The following is a 23,002-nucleotide window of genomic DNA, read 5'->3' on the forward strand; positions in this document are numbered from 1 at the left end:
ATGATGAGCGAGCACGTGTTGCGCAGCCACAGTTCTATTCGTCTAGTTAGACAGATAATTAGCCCAGTGGCGGCGGCGGGGAACAGAGCATCGGAGGACGATGGCGTGGGACATTCCAGTTCCAGGGGGTCGATAGAAGCCCCAGGTAAGTGGCAGGTTTTATGTCCTTTTATCCAGTTTCTCAGTGGAATAATAGCTTGCTAGTAGCCTTGGTTAAAATCGCCGCCACCACCACACCAGTGTGACTTGGCACTCACCCTTATCCAATGACGCACCTGTTAAGATGGATCATAAGTGCTTCTGGGATACTCTCAGACGATCCCCAGCCTATCAGGGTCCACTTTCCACTTATACAGCAGTATCTTCACAAAGATTGCACCTCAAAGTAAAGCACAAGGCCTCCCATAGCGTAAAAACTTTGTTTATTAAAAAATTATGTTAAAATTGCTCATTCACATATTCCATGATGTCAAACAGGCATAGAGTTTTTTTTTTATTGGGCTCTCCCCCATGCGGTGCCACCGGCTGGGCAAAAACGAATTCTCGTCCCCTCAGGTCCCCACTCCATCGGCTCGACCACTGCACGCCTGGCTGCTACTTCCTCAAACGCAGCCCTGTCTGACTAGTTTCGTCATCAAAATGACTTATCAGAAGCAACAGCCATTGCTTCTGATGAGTCATTTGGATGATGAAACTAGACAGTCTAGTCTTTATGCAGAATGCTCCTGGCCACAGAAGTATGATTGAGTGAGGCCTGTGGACGCGTATGCATAATTGACTGCAAACAGCTGCGGGGCTAGTGGCGCATTGGATGGCAGTGGAACTACACCGAGGAACCAGATAGACTGCTAGGGGCTGGAAGAAGCCCCAAGTAAGAAGATCTTACATATTACTTTTTAGCTTGGATGTCCCTCATAGGGCTCCCGCAGTGAGAGCTATCCTTATAAAAACAATACTAGTTGCCTTGCAGTCCTGCTGATCTTTCATGCATGATCAGTAGTATCTGAATCATATACCTGAAACGAGCACGCAGCAAATCCAGACAAATTTCAGTCAAAACAATCATGTTTGTTTAGGGTTTATTATTATTATTATTATTATTATTGATTTATAAAGTGCCACCACAGTCTGTGGCACTGTTCAAAGTAAGAAACGAACATGGGGTACATAATAATACAGACAAATGGTATACACCACTATACAAGATACAGAATTAATAACAAAATACAGAAATGGTAATTAGTGACAAAAGTAATGATGAATAAAATGTGTAATACATTCCAAGACACAAATCTCTTGTCAGCTTACAATCTAAAGGAATAAAGGGGAAATGAGGTGTGGAGGTATTCAATAAACATACAGTACAGACCAAAAGTTTGGACACACCTTCTCATTCAGAGTTTTCTTTATTTTCATGACTGTGAACATTGTAGATTCGCACTGAACATTGTAGATTCACACTGAAGGCATCCAAACTATGAATTAACACATGTGGAAGTATAGTACATAACCAAAAAAGTGTGAAACTGAAAATGTCATATTCTAGGTTCTTCAAAGTAGCCACCTTTTGCTTTGATTACTGCTTTGCACACTCTTGGCATTCTCTTGATGAGCTTCAAGAGGTAGTCACCTGAAATGGTCTTCCAACAGTCTTGAAGGTGTTCCCAGAGATGCTTAGCACTTGTTAGCCCTTTCACCTTCACTCTGCGGTCCAGCTCACCCCAAACCATCTTGATTGGGTTCAAGTCTGGTGACTGTGGAGACCAGGTCATCTGGCTCAGTACCCCATCACTCTCAGGTCTTTCAGGTCAAATAACCCTTACACAGCCTGGAGGTGTGTTTGGGGTCGTTGTCCTATTGAAAAATAAATGATGGTCCAAATAAACACAAACCGGATGGAATTTCGTTGCCAAGCTGGTTCAGTATGCCTTGAATAAATCCCAAACCATGTCACCAGCAAAGCACCCCCACACCATCACACCTCCTCCTCCATGCTTCACGGTGGGAACCAGGCATGTAGAAACCATCCGTTCACCTTTTCTGCATCGCACAAAGACACGGTGGTTGGAACCAAAAATCTCACATTTGGCTCATCAGACCAAAGCACAGATTTCCACTGGTCTAATATCCATTCCTTGTGTTCTTTTGCCGAAACAAGTCTCTTCTGCTTCTTGCCTGTCCTTAGCAGTGGTTTCCTAGCAGTTATTCTACCATGGAGACCTGATTCACACAGTCTCCTCTTAACAGTTGTTCTAGAGATGTCTGCTGCTAGAACTCTGTGTGGCATTGACCTTGTCTCTAATCTGAGCTGCTGTTAACCTGCGATTTCTGAGGCTGGTGACTCGGATGAACTTATCCTCCGCAGCAGAGGTGACTCTTGGTCATACTTTCCTGGGGGGATCCGCATGTAAGCCAGTTTCATTGTATCGTTTGATGGTTTTTGAGACTGCACTTGGGGACACTTTCAAAGTTTTCCCAATTTTTCAGACTGACCTTCATTTCTTAAAATAATGATGGCCACTCTTTTTTTCTATACTTGGCTGATTTTTTTCTTGCCATAATACAAATTCTAACAGTCTATTCAGTAGGACTATCAGCGGTGTATCCACCTGACTTCTCCACAACGCAACTGATGGTCCCAACCCCATTTATAAGGCAATACATCCCACTTATTAAAGCTGACAGGGCACACCTGTGAAGTGAAATCCATTTCAGGTGACTACCTCTTGAAGCTCATCAAGAGAATGCCAAGAGTGTGCAAAGCAGTAATCAAAACAAAAGGTGGCTACTTTGAATAACCTAGAATATGACATATTTTCAGTTTCACACTTTTTGGTTATGTACTATACTTCCACATGTGTTAATTCATAGTTTGGATGCCTTCAGTGTGAATTAACAATGTTCAAAGTCATGAAAATAAAGAAAACTCTTTGAAGGAGAAGGTGTGTGCAAACTTTTGGTCTGTACTGTACCTACAGGCAGTGTAGTTTAGGAAATCTAGTAGGAGTGCAACTTGGCCTGTAGGTAAGCTTGTCAGAACAAGTGAGCTTTGAGTGCGTTTAAAGGTAACAAAGTTTGGAGAGTGACTGATGTGTTGTGCAAGGGCATTCCAGGGGAGGGGTGAAGCATGGTCTAGGACTAAGAGGATCAGCAGGACAGCAAGGGAATTTGCATTGTTTAAAAGGAAATAAATATGGCAGCATGTGTATCCCTCTCACTTAAAGAAAACCTATACTAAAAAAAAAAACCCTGGTGGGTACTTACCTCGGGAGGGGGAAGCCTTAGGGTCCCAATGAGGCTTCCCCATCCATGTGGCTGCAGGCAGACCAGCGCTGGCTCCCCCGAAGCATCCCGCAATCCTCCCCCAACAAGCGCTGATTTATTTACCTTGCCGTGATCCGGCGCAGTAGCGGATCTTCCTTTGGGTAAGGCGGAAATATCCAAACCCGATTGTAGCCGCTGTACTGCGCAGGCATAAAATGACTAGCGCCTGCGCAGTAGAGCGGATTGATCGGGTTCGGCTATCTCCGCCTTAACCCAAAGGGAGATCCGCTGGTACGCCTGCGCTGGATCCCGGAAGGTAATTATTTACATTGTCGCACTTCAGGAGGCTGCAGCTGGACAACGGAGGGACAAAGAACGGGGAAAGCCTCGTTAGGATCCAGAGGCTCCCCCTCACGCGGTAAGTACCCCCAGGAAGCTTTTTCTTAATTACAGGTTTTCTTTAAGTTTTCCAATAATAATAATAATAATAATAATAATAATAAAAAAAAAAATCCCAGCACCATTGCTTCTCCTCCCTGTCAATGCAAGTATGCCATCATCCCCCAATCACTTCTTTGGTTGATAAACTGTTGGGAAACCACTGTAAGTTGATCAGTCACACATGTTGGAGGCAATAGATTCTTGATTTAAGTTACATAGTTACATATAGTTACATGGTTAGTTTGGTTGAAAAAAGACATTTGTCCAAGTCCAAACAGAAAAATAAATACATAAAACACTATCCTGAACCTGCACATATCCCAGTTGATCCAGGGGAAGGCAAAAACACCTTGCAAGGCCTGGGCCAATTAGCCTTAAAAGGGAAAAATTCCTTCCCAACTCCAGATGGCCGTCAGATAAATCCCTGGATCAACTCTTCTGGGAATTGCCTAAAAATGATAGCTGTGGGTGCCCTTCAATGCAAGGAAAGCATCCAATCTCTCTATAAATGCAGATATAGAGTTTGCCATAACTACTTCCTGAGGTAAGATGTACCAGATTTTAAAGTGAACCTCCGGACTAAAAATCGACTGAGCAGCACTGAAAAGGCCTGGTGTTTCTTTAACAGTCTCACAGCATCAGAACTTTGTTTCTCTTATCCAAGCCTCATTTTTAGCTGCACAGAAGAAAACTGCCCGGGCTTTTTTCCCCTGATGCTGTGCAAAGCATGATGGGATTTCTGATGTTGTTGCTCTCGTTCTGCTGTTTTGGTGCAATTTTTTTTTTTTTTTTACATTTTGAATTTGACATTTGAAGCCTAGTGTGTGCAGTTGGGAGGGGTAATCAGGACACAGGACAGTTGGAACCGTGTCTCCTGCTCCTTGTCACCTCCTTTCAACCAAAAAGATGGCTGCCCCCATGACAAAGATGGCAGCCCCCATGAATCACAAACATTTGCCTTTTCTTTTAAAACAGGATGGGTAAAAAATTATATTACCCATCTATTCTAATTAACATAACTAATGTTACTTAATGACAGTATGTTTGTTTAGGCTGAAGTTCCCCTTTAACCACTCACTGTGAAGGACCTCTTTCTAAATAGATGGTGTCACGGACGGTTGCGGGGACGCAGGCGCGTCCTGGCACCGCCCGTGAAGTAAAGAACGATCGCACTCGATTCCTGCATCGATTGCGCTTCAGACAGTATCCCTCAGCTAAGACAGATTCCCCAGCTGTTCCTAAGCTACAGTGACAGCCTGGGGGGAAGCTGTTAATTAGCTGGGACATATTCCCTGTGGAAGGCACAATTTCCCTTTTGGCTCTGGGAACCAGGTGACACTTAGCTGATCTCATGGAGATGTTAATTAACAAACCAGGAGTCTTTTCAGAGCCAAGGAAGCTAATCCCAGCAGGGGGCAGACTTAGCGGAACCATTCAGCCAGGATAGGGAAACATAGAGTTATGATCTTTATGCATGTTTTAGAAGTACCATACATCGGAGAAATGTGAAAGTTATATCATTCTGCTGGTCCGGAGCTTGTGAGTGTTTTGATATTAAATTTGGGCCCCTAGCCTAACCAGAACGCTGGGAATTCCACCGTTTTGTAACCGGGCATGCAAACATGCCCAAGTTTGATATCATATTAATCGGTAGGTTCTGGGGATCGAGAATATGTAATTATTATCTGTGTGCCGGCCGCGCAGGTCGGCCTAGGGAACCTGTCAGGATTATGAGTTTGCTAAAAGCCCCTGCCCAGGTGTGATTACCATAGTCCGGCCTAGGGGGCCGACTCTGGAAGCCCGCCTCTGAGCTCATCTCCATTAAAAGTGAATGAGCTGCCTGAGAACTTCTTCCTCCTTTTACCATCTTCATGACAATCTGCTGCCAGCCAGAGGACATAGGGCTGGTGGCCATTTTGCTGACCCATCTGAACAAAGGACTCTAAGAACTTGAAACCGTTTTGCTTGAACTTGATTGGAAACCAGAACTCTGATTTTTCCCACAAACAGGACATCTTTCCAGGAACTAAGTATTTTTCTCCCTTCTTTTATTTTTCATACTGGCTATTACTGTTTTCATAATTGTTGATTTTCATAATTGTCTGTATATATTAATTATTTATATTGCGTGAATAAACGACTTTCCCCAAGTCATTCACTGTTTCGCTACCCTGCTTATCAGCACACACAGAACTGATCCCGGGTCTCTGAAGATACGCTACTGTTTGTTTGTTGTTGGCTAGACAGAATATCGTGTGTTTAACCATTTTATTCGCAGGATTAGTCAGTCAGTTAGTGGGCCCCACGGTCCCATAGTAACCGCGGTGGTGGCAGTTTACTCTGAACCAGTAGGTGACGTTGTAATCACCCGTGTCTCACAGGCTCCCTTCTGAGTTGTCTGCGGCTAATTCTTAACGGTTCCTGCGCATTGACTGCGACCAGAGTTCGCACGATCTGTGCGCTGGCACCGTTTAGAAGGCTAAGTGCGGTCAGCCACGGAGGGCACCTGTGACAGTGTTAGGCAGCGGTTGGGACCTGTGTTGTGCTGAAAGTATCTACGATAGCGCTAGCGCTATCGAGAAACGAACTAATTCGTTGGTGTAGCTGGAAGGCAATATATTTTTTATATATACAGAGAGACTGTGTAGCCAGTACCCCTTCCCCAAAGTTTTATTTTATTTGGCATGGAAATGTCCGGGAACTACCAGAACATGTGCCTAGCAGACCTGGAAAATCTTTGCGAAGAGAGGGGCATTGGCATCCTCCGCAAGACAAAACGGGACCTGATAGCAGACTTGTCCAGATGGGATGCCCAGCAACTGCGGGAGCCGGGAGTGTCCGCTGAGGTGGATACCAGCCCATCTGACAATCAAGGGGAACCAGAGGCTGAAGATCTTAGGCGTACAGAGGTTGAGCATCCTGCGGGCCCTGTTGCAACAGTTACGCCAGAGAATGTCAGTGTGGACCCCAACCCCAGAGTTTCTGAAAGTACTCGCCTGGAACCGGCCAGTACTGGACTGTCCATGGGTGCTGACCCGGTAATGCAGCAGGCATTACAAAAGCTGATGGAGACTGACCTGGAAAAGTACATGCAGTACATGGAAGCACGAGAGGAACGGGAGCGCCAATCTGCAGAACGCCACGCGGAGAGGGATGCCGCAGAGGCGCGGGAGAGACGACAGCATGAGCTCAACATGGCAAAGGTGCAACAGGCCAGCCGGAGTTCACCGCCCAGCCTCCCTGCTGAAGGAGCTGCAGCACCCGTAAGTGCAAAATTTAAATTTGCTAATATTGAAAAAGACACTGACATTGACTTGTTTTTGCGGTCTTTTGAAAAAGCATGCCGTCAGTATCGTCTGTCCCAAGACCAGTGGGCCAGACATCTGACACCGTTGCTGCGCTACAAAGCGCTTGATGCCTTCGCAGAATTGCCTGCGGAGAAGGATAATGATTATGCTGCTATAAAAGACGCTATCATTACTAAGTACCAGCTGACGCCAGAAGCCTATCGGAAAAAGTTCAGGGCCTGGCAGAAAAAGTCTTCTGATTCGTACCGAGATGTGGTCAGCAGCTTGCTCACCACACTCCGCCAGTGGACGCTAGGCCTCACCAAAGGGTCTTATGGCGTCCTGGAGGACTTGATAGTCCTGGAACAATTTCTGAACATTTGCCCTGCTGATGTACGACAGTTTGTGTTAGAACGCAGGCCGGCTTCAGCCACTGTCGCTGCAGACCTTGCTGAGACTTTTGCAACTACCCGGGTGGCTGATACACGCAGAACTGTCCCATCCAGCTGGAGAGGAGGTCAGCCCAATACCTCGGCAGACCCTCCTGCCCCTGTGAGCCGTCCGCCACAGAGGCCACCCAGCGCAGCTGCTGCACCCAGGCCTGCAGCGCCTGGAGAGGTCACCTGTCACTACTGCCGCCAGCCCGGACACATGAAATTCGACTGTCCGGAGCGGAGACAGACACCACCAGCACCTGGATCATCTGCATCACCTGCACCTCACCCACAGCAGAGGCAACCCGCCAGCGAACCACAGCCTGGATCATCCGATTTTGTCCTGTTTGCCCGCGGAAAGGAAATCCGCGACCGAACCGACCAGCAGCAACTTGTTAGAGTGAACGGCAAAGTTGTCACCGGATTCCGAGACACCGGAGCTGACATCACGTTAGTTCACTCACACCTTGTGCCAAAGGAGAGCATCAGCTCCAGCCGATCCCTTGCCCTTACTGGAGTAGAAGGCACCCTTTTTCACATAGCCCACGCCAGAGTGAAGCTGGATTGGGGAGTGGGAGGGGTCCAAGAAAGGGTTGTTGGGGTTATGAAGGATCTCCCAGTCCCTGTGTTGCTAGGGACTGATTTGGGCAAGCTTGTGTCCTACTATGAACCTGCCACGACCGCCTTGTCGCTCACGGAAGGAGACGGACTCTCCACCCACCACCAGGTACTTTATACACTTGGGGGAGCACCAGGGGGAGGTGGGTTGAATGTACCCAGTTCAAGGGTACCAGGTTCAATAGTGCCTGCTTCAAAGGCACCTGAGTTTGAGGTACAGACTGTCTGTTGTGATGATGCTGTAACTGTACCTGAGTCTCCTGTACAACCTGTCTGTAATGAAAAAATGTCTATACCTGTCAATGTCATTACTGCATGCAATGATGATCTGAGTAATGTCCGTCTGTGCCATTCTGACAGTGTACCTGTGCTAGCAATACCGCGCAGCTGCACTGCTCAGAACCCGAGCTCAGAACAGGTGGAGGGGGTTCCGGCCTCCTCCCCCTCCTCTGACCGCAGGGATGAGACCTTTCAGCCGCTGGCCTCGTGTGACATGAGCCAGTTGGCTGAAACTGACAGCGCCGTATTCTCAGCCGCACTACAAAGTGACCCAAACCTGGAGGTGCTCCGGCAGCAAGCCGCTGAGCCCCTCGCAGACGGGGCCGCTTTCAAGGTGTACTGGGAAGGTGGGAGACTGTACAGTGAGTCTGTACAGCCCCCTACCGGTAGATCACACGCGAATACCAAATGGCTTGTGGTCCCGAGTGCGTTCAGGGGACATGTGCTGAAATCCGCACATGGTAGTCCTCTGACAGGGCACTCGGGTGTCCGCAAGACACTTGCCGGTATTCGGAAACAGTATTATTGGCCCCGGATGAACAGGGATGTAGCGAACTACTGCAGGGCATGTGCCGTCTGTCAGGAGCTGGGAAGGTCCAGGGATTCCCGCGGGGTTCCCTTGGGTCCACAGCCACTTGGCAGGGGAACCCTGCGTGGGCTGGCTGTTGACCTAACCAACCCACTGCCCGTTGCCAGCAGTCCCAGCAGACACCACGTCCGACTGCAGTGGCGCAAACGCCCTGTCCAGAACGGTCCATGTCGGGTCAACCCTGAGGGTAGCAGACTGCGACCGGTCCAGGGGAACCGAGCCACAGGCTCCAATAGGTTTTCCCGCCGTACCGGCAACTCGAGGCCCGTCAGCCAGGTTAGCGGCGCCGCCACACATCTTGCGGATGAGTGGCTGAGCCGCGGACAAGGGGGAGGGCTGTCACGGACGGTTGCGGGGACGCAGGCGCGTCCTGGCACCGCCCGTGAAGTAAAGAACGATCGCACTCGATTCCTGCATCGATTGCGCTTCAGACAGTATCCCTCAGCTAAGACAGATTCCCCAGCTGTTCCTAAGCTACAGTGACAGCCTGGGGGGAAGCTGTTAATTAGCTGGGACATATTCCCTGTGGAAGGCACAATTTCCCTTTTGGCTCTGGGAACCAGGTGACACTTAGCTGATCTCATGGAGATGTTAATTAACAAACCAGGAGTCTTTTCAGAGCCAAGGAAGCTAATCCCAGCAGGGGGCAGACTTAGCGGAACCATTCAGCCAGGATAGGGAAACATAGAGTTATGATCTTTATGCATGTTTTAGAAGTACCATACATCGGAGAAATGTGAAAGTTATATCATTCTGCTGGTCCGGAGCTTGTGAGTGTTTTGATATTAAATTTGGGCCCCTAGCCTAACCAGAACGCTGGGAATTCCACCGTTTTGTAACCGGGCATGCAAACATGCCCAAGTTTGATATCATATTAATCGGTAGGTTCTGGGGATCGAGAATATGTAATTATTATCTGTGTGCCGGCCGCGCAGGTCGGCCTAGGGAACCTGTCAGGATTATGAGTTTGCTAAAAGCCCCTGCCCAGGTGTGATTACCATAGTCCGGCCTAGGGGGCCGACTCTGGAAGCCCGCCTCTGAGCTCATCTCCATTAAAAGTGAATGAGCTGCCTGAGAACTTCTTCCTCCTTTTACCATCTTCATGACAATCTGCTGCCAGCCAGAGGACATAGGGCTGGTGGCCATTTTGCTGACCCATCTGAACAAAGAACTCTAAGAACTTGAAACCGTTTTGCTTGAACTTGATTGGAAACCAGAACTCTGATTTTTCCCACAAACAGGACATCTTTCCAGGAACTAAGTATTTTTCTCCCTTCTTTTATTTTTCATACTGGCTATTACTGTTTTCATAATTGTTGATTTTCATAATTGTCTGTATATATTAATTATTTATATTGCGTGAATAAACGACTTTCCCCAAGTCATTCACTGTTTCGCTACCCTGCTTATCAGCACACACAGAACTGATCCCGGGTCTCTGAAGATACGCTACTGTTTGTTTGTTGTTGGCTAGACAGAATATCGTGTGTTTAACCGTTTTATTCGCAGGATTAGTCAGTCAGTTAGTGGGCCCCACGGTCCCATAGTAACCGCGGTGGTGGCAGTTTACTCTGAACCAGTAGGTGACGTTGTAATCACCCGTGTCTCACAGGCTCCCTTCTGAGTTGTCTGCGGCTAATTCTTAACGGTTCCTGCGCATTGACTGTGACCAGAGTTCGCACGATCTGTGCGCTGGCACCGTTTAGAAGGCTAAGTGCGGTCAGCCACGGAGGGCACCTGTGACAGATGGCAAAAACCTTTCTCCTTTATACGCAAATAATGTCCCCTCGTCCGTCGTACAAACTTAGGGACAAAAAGCTAATCTGCCATTTTTTTGTATTGCCCTCTGATGTACTTACACATGTTAATCAGGTCACCTCTCACTCCCCCTTTTTCCAAGCTAAATAAGCCCAGTTTGTCCAACCTTTCTTGGTAGGAGTGATCTTCCATCCCTCTAATTTAGTTGCCTGTCTTTGTACCTGTTCCAGAAGATCACTGTCCTTTCTATAGTGTGGTGCCCAAAACGGTATTCCATACTCTAGATGTGGCCTCACAAGTGATGTATAAAGAGGGAGACGTATACTAGCATCTTGAGATATTCTTTCCCTTTTTACGCATCCCAGAAATGTATTTGCTTTAGCTACCGCTGCTAGGCATTGAATACGATTACCTAACTATTTATCGATCAGTATTCCTAAGTCTTTCTCCAAGTCAGATGTTCCCAGCTGTTTGCCATTTATTTCATATGATGATCTACCATTGGTACGTCCAAGGTGCATGACTTTACATTTATCAACATTAAATTTCATCTGCCACATATGCCTATATGGCCATTTGTCAAGGTCCTGTTGTAATATGTCATTATCAGTCTTTGTGTTGATAATGCTGCATAATTTTGTATCATCAGCAAGATGGCTACACTACTCCGTATTCCGTTTACTAGATCATTAATGAATAAATTGAAAAGAATAGGACCAAGTACTGACCCCTGTGGTACCCCACTGCTAACAGTTTCCCATTTTGAGTATGCTCCGTTTACCACCACTCTTTGCCTTCTATCCCTTAACCAGTTCTCAACCCACATATACACATTTTTCTCCTAGTCCCTGTATCCTCGGCTTTAGTACCAGGCTATTGTGGGGAACAGTGTCAAAAGCCTTTGCAAAGTCCAAGTACACTACATTTATTATTATTATTATTATTTATAAAGCGCCAACATATTCCGTGGCGCTGTACAATGTAAGAAAACAAACAAGGGATACATAATGATACAGACAAAGATATACATCAAATATAAACACTGATACAAGATACAGCACTGCTGATTACAATTTGATTTAACATGATGACTAAAATGTATAAATGTCTAACAGTGTGCAAGCAATTAAATTAATAACAGTCCATGACACAAAAGGGTGAGAGCCCTGCCCTTGCGAGCTAACAATCTAAAGGAATGGGGTGGAAACAAGAGGTGGGGGAAGTATACAGTATATGTACAGGCAGTGCGTAATTAGGTTATTTAGTGGGTGCGTGGCCTAAGCTAGAGAATATGCTTGTCGGAAAAGGTGGTACATCTATAGCTTTCCCAATATCTAAATTTTCATTCACCACTTTATAAAAGCTGAGCATGTTGGTGAGACAGGACCTGTCTTTAGTAAAACCATGCTGTTGAACTGAAATAAGATTATTCTGTGCTACATAATGTTGTACAGCATCCCGTAGGATTCCATCAAACAGTTTACACACAACTTATGTTAAGCTTACTGGTCTATAGTTTCCTGGCTTCTTGAATAAGGGTAAAAAACATCAGCTGTATGCCATTCATAAGGAACTGACCCACGTGAAAGAGAATCACAGAAAATAAGATAAAGTGGCTTATCGATAACTGAACTTAACTCCTTTAATACCTTTGGGGTCTTGTCTATCTTAATTTTATTTAATCATTCCTGCACACCTTCCCGTGTTAGGCAATTCATGCTGAATGAGGAAGATTGGGAACAACCCAGGGCCATATTTTGAGTTACAGGCCTCACCTTGGTAAAGACGGAAGCAAAGCAAGCATTTAAAATTTCCGCTTTAGCTTGGTCCTCCACAATCAAGTTTCCCACCTGATCTTGTAAAAGTCCCATAGTCTCTACCTTCTTTCTTTTAGCGTTTATATGTTTTGTAAAACTTTTTGTGATTTGACTTTATATCACTAGCCACTTTTTTTTCCGCTTCCAGTTTTGCAAGTCTGATTACTTTTTTGCAGTTTTTGTTACATTCCGTAGTTGGCATCTTCTTTATTGCCGCCATCTTCTGAACTTGGCTGCAGAGATGTGGCATACATGATCCCCAAAAGTGGGTATTTTTTTTTTAAATATCAATGCTGTGGAAAGTTATCAGAACTTTTAGTAGGAGGATTATAGCCATTGGCGCTACAAATGTAACTGGCTTAACTTTTTGGCAGGGCTGTAGCGTCGGTACAAAAATCATCCGACTCCAACTCAGACTCCTCAGTTTCTGAAACCACTGATTCCAACTCCGACTACCCAAAATTGCTCTAACTTCAACTCCGACTCCTTAGTCTAATACTTACCAGGGCTGTGGATTTGGTACAAAAATCATCCGACTCCCGACTCGGACTCCTCAGTTTATGAAACCACCAACTCCGACTCCAGGTACCCAAAATTGCTTAGACTTTGACTCCTCGACTCCAACTCTGACTCCTCAGCCCTGCTTTTTGCAACCCTGCAAATTGCAGAAGAAGAAGCGACTGATGTCAGGGATGTCTGTACCCATTAGAGCCCATAATACTCTTGATTAAACCCTTGAGCAACAAAAGTCTAATGAGCGTACTTCGCTTTAGGCAGTGGTCCACGGAGCAGTGCTTTTCAGCGCTGCTAGATTTAGGCGCAGCCGGCGCCTCCATAGACTTCACTAGGAATCATTTCTATTGAAGCGCTCAGTGAGTGGAGCCGAAGTTGTTTAAAAACATAATAATTTGGCCTCCAGCAATAGCTGGAAGCCGAATTATTTCATTCCCCCACTATCCATGTCGGCCTGGAGGGGGAATAGTAATTAAATCGGCCGGACTTGTGCAGAAGCAGGATCCGCTATATACCGATGTATCCTGCGCCGATTTCAAATGTACTTGTGGTCCAAATTCAGTAGACCTTTGTAGTTTGTGTTGAATGTGCTGGAACTTTCGACAGTTTATTTGATAAATGTCTATATAATTGTATTGCAGAATTTAGAAATGTCATTGCTGGGTCATCAGCCGATAGTCACTAGAAAGAAACAAAGGATGTTGCCTACAGGCTGCAGAACTACATCCTGGTTCTCCATGGCTGCCCAGATTTTCCTGGCTGTGCTTAAAAAAAAAAAAAAAAGTGCGGCAAGCATACTGTAGACGGCCCCACATCACACAACCAAACCCAGTTTCCTTACTCCAATGATGTGGCAGTGAAGCTGCAGTCTTGTTGAAAAGCACTGTAAGCATTCTCTGCAATTCAGCTTTATAAATTGTGAGGGTTATTGGCAAATTTTATTTTACTTATTGGTAAGGGAAATGCTGGGAAGTCTCACCATCTATGACTTAAAGAGGAACTGTAACATAAAAAGATCCCCTGGGGGGTACTCACCTCGGGTGGGGGAAGCCTCCGGATCCTAATTAGGCTTCCCACGCCGTCCTCCATCCGTCAGGGGTCTCGCTGCAGCCCTCCGTGGAGTCCGGGCAGCGGTGACGTCATTATTTACCTTCCTGGCTCCTGCGCAGGCGCTCTGACGGCTGTCGGCTCCGAACTACACGGAAATACCCGATCGCCGTCGGGTCCGCTCTACTGCGCAGGCGCAAGTTTCCTGCGCCTGCGCAGTAGAGCGGACCCGAATGAGATCGGGTATTTCTGTGTAGTTCGGAATGGAAAGCCGCCACAGCGCCCCCGCTGGAGCCAGCAAAGGTAAATATTGAAATGACAGTCGGCACAGTCGCCGGCTGTTCGGAGGGCTGCGGAGAGACCCCCGTGGGACAGAGGACGGCGTGGGAAGCCTCATTAGGATCCGGAGGCTTCCCCCACCCGAGGTGAGTACCCCCCAGGGGATCTTTTTAATGTTACAGAGTCTCTTTAAGAATAAAACAGCAGTATTATTTATTGTAGTTATAATAAAGCGCCAACATATTACGAAGCGCTGGACAATAAATACATACAATGCTACAAAGGATGGTAGACGTAACAAGTTTATACAGCATAGGACAAAGCTAGACAAGACATGGTACAAGATACATGATCATGCGATTTCAGGCTGGTTAGGTAGGCCCAGTAATACAAATACAGGCTGTCATAGGAAAGGAGACACCTGTTAGACTCTAACTGTAAAGGATCGCGGAGACACCGCCACGCGGTCTGGCAGCGGGGCGTCCGTCTCCGCGTTCAGACCGGCGGTTTCCGTACAGCAGCATGCGTCTGATTTGCCTGGGCCTTCTAGTGCACTCAGGTGGAGAGCTACGCGTGCGCGCGCCAGGCGACAGGACATTTATACCAGCAGAAGGGGAATCCGCTGATCAGGCCGATCAGCTGATCCCAGCTGGACTCTGGATTGGCTGAGTGGCTCAGGCGGGGCTGCACAGCACTGCAGGTATATATAGACCTTGCCTGTCAGTTGCTGGTTGTCTGCCGTTGCGAATACTTACGTGTGAGCACTCCAGTCAGATCCCACAGTGTGTTAGAACCAGGAGGACCTGGGAATTCACACTGAGCCAGGTTACTATTGTGTTATACTTTAGACCAGTTCCAGAGTGTCGAGACCACGGACCTCACACCCAAGTTTAGGGATACTGTGTCATTGCTGTGTTATACTTTAGACCAGTTCCACGGTGTTGTGACCAAGGACCTCACACCCAGCTTAGGAGTACTGTGTCATCACAGTGTTATACTCTAGACTAGTTCCTGGGTGTCGAGACCACGCACCGCACACCCCAGACTAGGATTGTGATTTATATCTGTTATTACCATTTGCTCGGGTGTGGCCGACCTAGCCTGCCCGACCCTTTTGGCTGTCACTCATCTTTTGAGTGTTCAGTCTGTCTGTACTACCCGTGACACTATTCCACCAAGTGTCGGTTAGCTGCAAGGACCTCCTGCTCCTCAGAGAGTCCTTCCTGCAGTACAGCCAGGGGCCTCTATTCCTTAGGAGTCCTCTGGCTGCAGTACAGTCTGATTCCCAGTTTACCAGGGAATCACTGGCTGCCAGATTATCGCTATCTCCTATCTAAGAGATAGTTTCTGCACTGCCCCGGGTCACCTGCCCCTCAGGTGGCTCTTGGCCGAGTTGCTTATATCTCCCGCTCCTCGGGAGCCTACAGTTCATCAATCACATTATTCATTAGGTGTCCAGAGGTTAGTCATACCTGTATTATTGGTGATTCTGCAGATCATCCATAATCAGGTATACATCTGTATTCTTGATGATTCTGCAGATCATCAACAATCAGATTCTCTCTATGTGCTGACACCGATCGTTACACTAACCCTCAAAGCTAGCGGTTTTTCCATTATTTTACCTATAAATTGGCCACAGTGGATGCAGGTATGATACTCCGTTGATTAATAATCCTGGACTTTCCTGATTTTCCAGGACAATCTACACATTCAGTTGGGATGAATGAGCTCGGTCTGCACTGGGCATGCTAGCCAATCCTCATTCTTAGACAAATCAAGCTTGTTTGTGCTTCTGTGGATCCCTTTATTAGTTAGTTAACAAACCAATGTCTCCATAGAACAGAGCAGGCTGCTCTGTAGAGATGAGCTTCAATGCCAACTTTCCATGCATGTTCTGCTGATTTGAGACTGGCTAGGCCAGTCAAGCCCAGTATCTTCTGATTAAAGGCTGCTTTTCTTTATATGTTCTGTTTACAATCGTATACATTTGCATGGAAAGCTGAGCTGACGCTTTCTTACTGATAGACAAAGATCTCCCTTTAAGGCCCATACACAGGACATACATTTGTTTGTAGTTGGGAGGCAAGGACAAACAGACGAGACAACAGCATATTTATGGCAGCGACAATTTGAGTTTGCGACAGTTGTACACATGCAACAACAGAAAGAGGGAAGCTGTCTGCCACAGACTACGTATAATAGTAGTACTATGGTAGAGATTCTGCTGTCTGTAGAAGACTTTCGTACACATGACAGGACACCAACAGACTAAGCGACGGTTTGTGAGACAGAAGTCACGAGATTCACCAGTTGAATCGCTCAAACATGGCTGTGTCTGCTGACAGTCTGTCGCTTGCCGTGTCCACACGAACAAACTGCCACATGAACCGTCGCTCAACACGTCTCTGTACAGACATTTGTACACCATGTATATGGGCCTTTAGGGCCTGTTTCCACTATACACGGATTCTGGATGCAGAAAAACTGACTCCAATCAAAGCCTATGGGCCTGTTTCCACTAAACGCAATTTTTCTGATGCAGAATTTCTATAGGTATTCATTGGAGTCAGTTTTCTGCATCCGGAATCCGCGTGTAGTGGAAATAGGCCCTCAGGCAGGGAACGCGTTTTCTGCACAGAAAAACTGAGAACTCATGCTAAGCAGTGGGTTCTTTCACATTTATTGCGTTTTTTAGTGAAAGACAAGTGTGCCCCTGCCTTAAAGGGGTTTTGTTGACCTTTTAAAAAACAAAAACTGCCACGGCGCGGGACATTCCAGTTGCAGGGGGCTGATAGAAGCCCTAGGTAAGTGGCTGTTTTTTGTTTTTTAAAAGGTCAACAGAACTCCTTTAAAGCGGACCTGAACTGAGAACTTTCTCTCTGCTCTAGAAGATGCACATCACAATAACCTGTAAAACATTTCTTTGTTACAACTGATACAAATCCTGCAGTAACTCTGTAGCGTGTCCACTTCCTGCTTTCATGGAACGAGCCATGGGGTACACATCCTGTGTTTACAGATTGGCTGCTCTGCCATGGCAGAGGGTATTCCTGAGGTGACACAGCTGAGAGATTATGGAGGTGATTAGTCACAGAAAAGGGGGGATTACACAGACTAAACTCTCTAAATACACACAGGGTGCATTTCTCTAGGTTTTCCTTCTGTCCTGTGCAACAGTTCAGTTCCATTTTAAAACTCAATTCAAATCCATAAAGATGCCAACAGAGTAACTTGAAACCTAGAGTTCTCATTTAGCATAGGTGAGTATGAGCATTCTTTATAAAAGGAAATGCCATAGCTTTCAATATTCTTATCATAGTCAGCAGATACCTGTATGTATCTGACCAGGAAACCAGAACTTGAAAGGGTCTTATCAAAACAGGCTTGCAGCCAATACCCATTCTCACATGCCAGTCTCTCTGGGAGCAGATTATAGTGTGGAGACATGGATTGTAGTTATGCCCCTTAAAGGGCCCATACACTGGTTGATTTCAGCGATCGATTTGATTGATTGGAAATTGATTGCAGATCGATTTGCAGCCGATTTCGATCTGTCTGACAAGATGGAAGGTCTAGGTCGATCTGCTGCTGGCAGCAGATCGATTTCCCATAGAGTTGCATTGGATCTAATGGTCCAATAATGCATTTAGATCGATTTTCAATAATTTCCAATAGATTTCTGAAATCTATTGGAAATCTGTTCCTAGTGTGTGGCACACATCAGATAGATTCCTGTCAGATTAGACTTGACAGGCATCGCACAGATATCTATCTGATGGTCGAATCTGCTGCAAATCTATAAGTGTATGGCCACCTTTAGTTCCTCAAAATATCTTACATCAGTACGTTAAAAGCAGGCTGACCGAGGCCAAAAATGTACTCTTGAATTTGCCATATTGGAATGTAAGCTGGTGCAGAAGAGATTCTTCATAGGAGCCCAGAAACACACTACCGGTGTAACAGCTAGTGTATTTTGGGACCATACAACAACAAAGTAATTCATTGTTTTTTGTTCTTTTATTTAGAGTTTTTATTTGACTGACTTTTTTGGGAACCTTAATGCATCAGTGTTTTATTTTGAATACAATTTTGAACCAGGATGATGCCATTTATGGGCTAACTTAAAAAATAAGAGCAAGCCTTCAGCTATTACGTCTATCAGACCTGAAGGGTTTTTTTTTTTGGGGGGGGGGGGGGGGGGGGTAGCACACAGCTGTATACATGCAATTTCAGGTCTGATGAAGGCACAATACCTGCAAGCTTACTCTTATATATTTTTTTTAAGTTAGCCAATAAATGGTTACATCCTGATTCAAAGCATCTTGCTTGTGTGGATGGCTAACACGGTACAATAATCTGCTGTTAATTTTAATGATTTAAAATTGTTCAGGCATTTCCTTGTGTGGATAAGGAACTGAACTTTGCCTCAGACACTACCGTAAAATCTTGTACATTTGCAGTTATGTTGTATTCCGTCAAGAGCTTGGCAGTGTCCCAGACCTTGCTTAGCAGAAGGATTAACCGCACAGCTGTATTGCTACACTGTGTGAGGGTTACATTTCCACTATAAAACACGTGGCTGCAGATATCTATCTGTGTGGACAAGAGCTATTGGATTTAGATACAGCTGTCCTAAATGTTACAAAGTCTATGTGCTGGGTGTGGATGAGAGGGACACTTGTCACACTTAAAGGATACCCGAGGTGACGTGACCTGATGATAGACATGGGTATGTACAATGCCTAGCACATAAATAACTATGCGGTGTTCCTTTTTTTCTTTCTCTGCCTGAAATGGTTAAATATCAGGTATGTAAGTGGCTGACTCGGTCCTGACTCAAACAGGAAGTGACTACAGTGTGACCTTCACTGATAAGAAATTCCAACTATAAAACACTTTCCTAGCAGAAAATGGCTTCTGAGAGCAGGAAATAGATAAAAGGGGTCAATAGTTCATAGATTTTAGCTCTGGCATACTTCAATGAATGTGTCATTGAGCAAAAAACAAGAAAATAGTTAAAACTTAAAAAGTAGATTTAAGCATAAAATAAAACTGTGGAATATCTTAAAAAGTCATTTTTAGGAGACAGAAGATAGACAATAGTTTATTTCATTCGTTTATTTTCGCCTCGGGTGTCCTTTAAGGTAGCCATACATCTAGGGATGATGGGCAGATTGGACCAAGAGACAAATCTCCTCTCTCTGATTGAATCTGATTAGAGAGAGATCTGTTGGATGCCCATACACCGCAAGCCGATTCCGAACAATTCCATGCTGAAATTGGAGTTAACACCACATCCACCATCTCTGCGGCGTAATGATGCCCCCCAATGCTTAATGTGCCCAGTGCACTCTATACATTACCTGTCCACGCCCTCCGCTTGCTCCAGGCTCCCTCCGCCATCCAAACATGCGTCCCACGTGGTTGCCTAGTAACGTGTCGTCACACACCTGCCACGGTACTTAGCAATCATGTGGGCGCGTGTATGGATGGCAGAGGGAACCTGGAGCAAGTGGTGGGCGTGTACAGGTAATGCACTGGGCACCGGGGGGCACATTAAACATGGGGGGGCGATAGTCTGGGGTTTCGTCACGATGGTCGCTTTCCCGATATCACTCGCTGTTACAGCCATGCACCTGATCGAGCAAGTCAGCCCTGCATCTTGCAGCATGTCCAACCGATTAATGCGATTCATTTCTGGCCAAAATTGGTCACATTGTTGGCCGGCCATGCAATTGGCGGCACCGATTTGAATCTGATTATCATGGAATCAGTCGATTGGCTGCCAAGTCGCCTGATGTATGGCCATCTCCTTCCAGAGTGCCTAAGCTATATTGAGCTTTTGGCACAGGGGGAACCTTTCCAGAAACATAAGTGACATCTGATCACCAAGTGGAAATCTCCAGTCTAAAGGTGCCCATACATCCAGTGATGTATGGGCAGGCCAACCAAGAGACTGATCAATCTCTAAATTGAATCTGATTGGAGAGAAGTCTGTTGGCTGCCCATACACCACAGGCCGATTCCTGAACTCGGGAATCAGCCTCGTGATGACACTTTGTCGTTGTCCCCCCAAATGTAAATGTGCCCCCTACACCCCCACCCCCCCTCCCCCCCCAGCTCCTCACCTGCTCCAGCTGCCACAACTATCCAGCTGCTTGTAGTCTAGTAAGCTGCTTCACCTGAGCGCCGCCACATGGTGACGCGTATAGCATGCGGGGTCACAGGTGCCTGGCTGTGCTTAGGGAAACAGCGAAGAAGACCAGGAATCACTGCAGCTAGCTGGAGCAGGTGAGATTTCCAATGCACGGCACTGGTATGGGGGGGGGGGGTTACAGCAGCCAGGGGTTTGTCAGTTGTTGCGATATCACACACCGCTACCGCTGCTCACCCAGTCGACCTTGTCACCCCAAGATTTTCCAGTACTCTCAGTCGACTCTTCAATCGGGCATGCTTGTTGTGGCACTGATTTTCATACAATAAGATGAAATGATCGAATCAAATGGTTGATCGGAGCGCAAAATCGATAGATGCATGGCCAGCTATAAGCACTCTTGTATCGACCAAATGGGCATTCATAATTATGCAGAATTGATTAGCTTGTCACGTGACTCACTCCATCCTGGGAGAGCTAGAGGATCATGGGACATGGAATTCAGTTTTCAAGACTAGACTAATTATCTCCTTCCTGCCATGCCTCTTGTTTGACCCCCCCCCCCCCCCCCTTAAAATTGTTCTGAAACCAATGGAAATAAAATAACTAATTCAGAATTCAAACAGGGATGTGCAATAAAATAAAGCAAAACCTGTCCAGTCCATGCAGCATTTTTTTTGTAATGTTTGTATTTTTAAATCTGCAGTAAGCAGCTGTTGTCTTTTTCTCCAACAGCTCCTCTTCCTAAGAGACAGAAGTGTGCAGCATGGATAAACTGCTCGCCGAACGAGCTCGTGTTCCGCATACGAAGTGGTGGCGGGAAGGACGTCAAGCCGGAGATCTGTCTTGAGGATGAGATGTAAGTGATTTTTGCAGTCAGTACAATGAATGTACCTGGCTGGCTTCTGTAGCTTCTTTTCCTGTTGATGTTAGTCCAATTTTACTGGATAGCAAGCTGACCGCACTCCCTCCTCTCCTCTATCCATCATCCCCACATGAGATTACTTTTTTGTGGCTTGCGTCTTATAACTATAAGTTGCCGTGTTAGCTACAAAGAGTTGATCTCTGAGAAGCACAGAGAAACCGGAGAGTGAGGCCTGGTAAGGCTGAGTTCTACCTATCTGTTGCCAGCGCAGGGCTTTCTTGAGGAATCTCTGGTCACACGACTGACTTTAGCAAAGGAGGTTTCTCTAGGATGGCTGCATCAAATGTGAAAATTGTGTAACAAATGGCATATTGTCCTATTAACCTTTACAAACAATGAAAAATCTGTGAAAGTGAATGAGATTTAATAACTTTATCACTAATTTGGAATCCATACGATGCAGTTTCCCATGTGATCTACGGGAATCGGACGATTATTTCCGTCAAAACCAATGTTCTCCCGTTTGACAATGGGATCGACTTTCCGAAGTTATCACAGAGGAAATGTTCCCGTTATCAATTAGGAGCAGTTTGGACCCGTACACATGATACAACTTCCTGTCAGATTGACAGGACGCATCGATCGGACGGGACATTGCATCCCAGCAATAAGGTTTTATTCCCTTAACGAGAACCCGAGTTGGGGTTCTTTCATGGCAATCCCCATACAGAGGCTGGGTCTGCCTATAGAGCCCAGCCTCTGTTGCTATATAGCTTCCCCCAAAGACCCCCCTGCGCGCTGTCAGACCCCATAAAACACAGCCGCGCTGGCGACACGCAGCGTGTCGCAGCCGGCTGTGTTTATCTCACTGTCAGTCTCCGCTCTCCCCCGCCTCCTGAATCGCTCCGGTCCCTGCCCACGTCCCTTCCCTCCCCGCTGATTGGAGGAAAGGGACGCGGGTGGGGACTGGAGCGATTCAGGCGGCTGTGTTCTATGGGGTCTCGCAGCGCCCGGGGGGGGTTTGGGGGAAGCTATATAGCAACAGAGGCTGGGCTCTATAGGCAGACCCAGCCTCTGTATGGGGATTGCCATGGAAGAACCCCACCTCGGGTTCTCTTTAAAATCCAGAGCAGTTTTCATGTTTCAGCACAACTTCCATTCATTCGGCAATAACTTTATCACTACTTATCACACCTAAATGATCTATCTTTTTTTTTTTTTTTTTTTTTTTCGCCACAATTTAGGATTTCTTTGGGTGGTACTTTTTGTTAAGCATTATTTTTTTTTATATGCATTTTAAACAGAATTAGAAGAGAAAGATGTTAAAAATTCATTATTTCTCACTTTTCGGCCATTCTAGATAAAACCCACACGTTTTTTGCACATTTGTCCTGGTTATTATACTGTTTAAATTATGTTCGTAGTACAATGTATTGCGACAATATTTTATTTGGAAATAAAGGTATAGTTTTAGTTTTCCCATTGTACTTTATCAGTAATTACAAACCCTTTCTTGCAAAAATAACAGTACACATGGCATACACATTTTAAAAGCTAAGTCTCTAAGGCAGTGATGGCTAACCTTGGCACTCCCAGCTGTGAGGAAACTACAAATCCCATAGGCATTCAATACCTCTGCCTCTTCAAGTTATGC

General features: G+C 46.0%; 1 protein-coding gene across 1 annotated transcript in view; it reads left to right on the top strand.

Moving 5' to 3' along the window:
* Positions 1-23,002, top strand: part of FAM3B (FAM3 metabolism regulating signaling molecule B) — a 117,788-nt gene that overhangs the window by 81,619 nt on the left and 13,167 nt on the right. The window contains exon 3 of the mRNA XM_068266367.1: positions 21,219-21,342. Within this exon, the coding sequence (XP_068122468.1) occupies positions 21,219-21,342 (124 nt within the window). The remainder of the gene's footprint in view (positions 1-21,218; positions 21,343-23,002) is intronic.

The sequence above is a fragment of the Hyperolius riggenbachi genome, chromosome 2 (assembly GCF_040937935.1).
Source record: "Hyperolius riggenbachi isolate aHypRig1 chromosome 2, aHypRig1.pri, whole genome shotgun sequence".
NCBI classification, from domain to species: Eukaryota; Metazoa; Chordata; class Amphibia; order Anura; family Hyperoliidae; genus Hyperolius; species Hyperolius riggenbachi.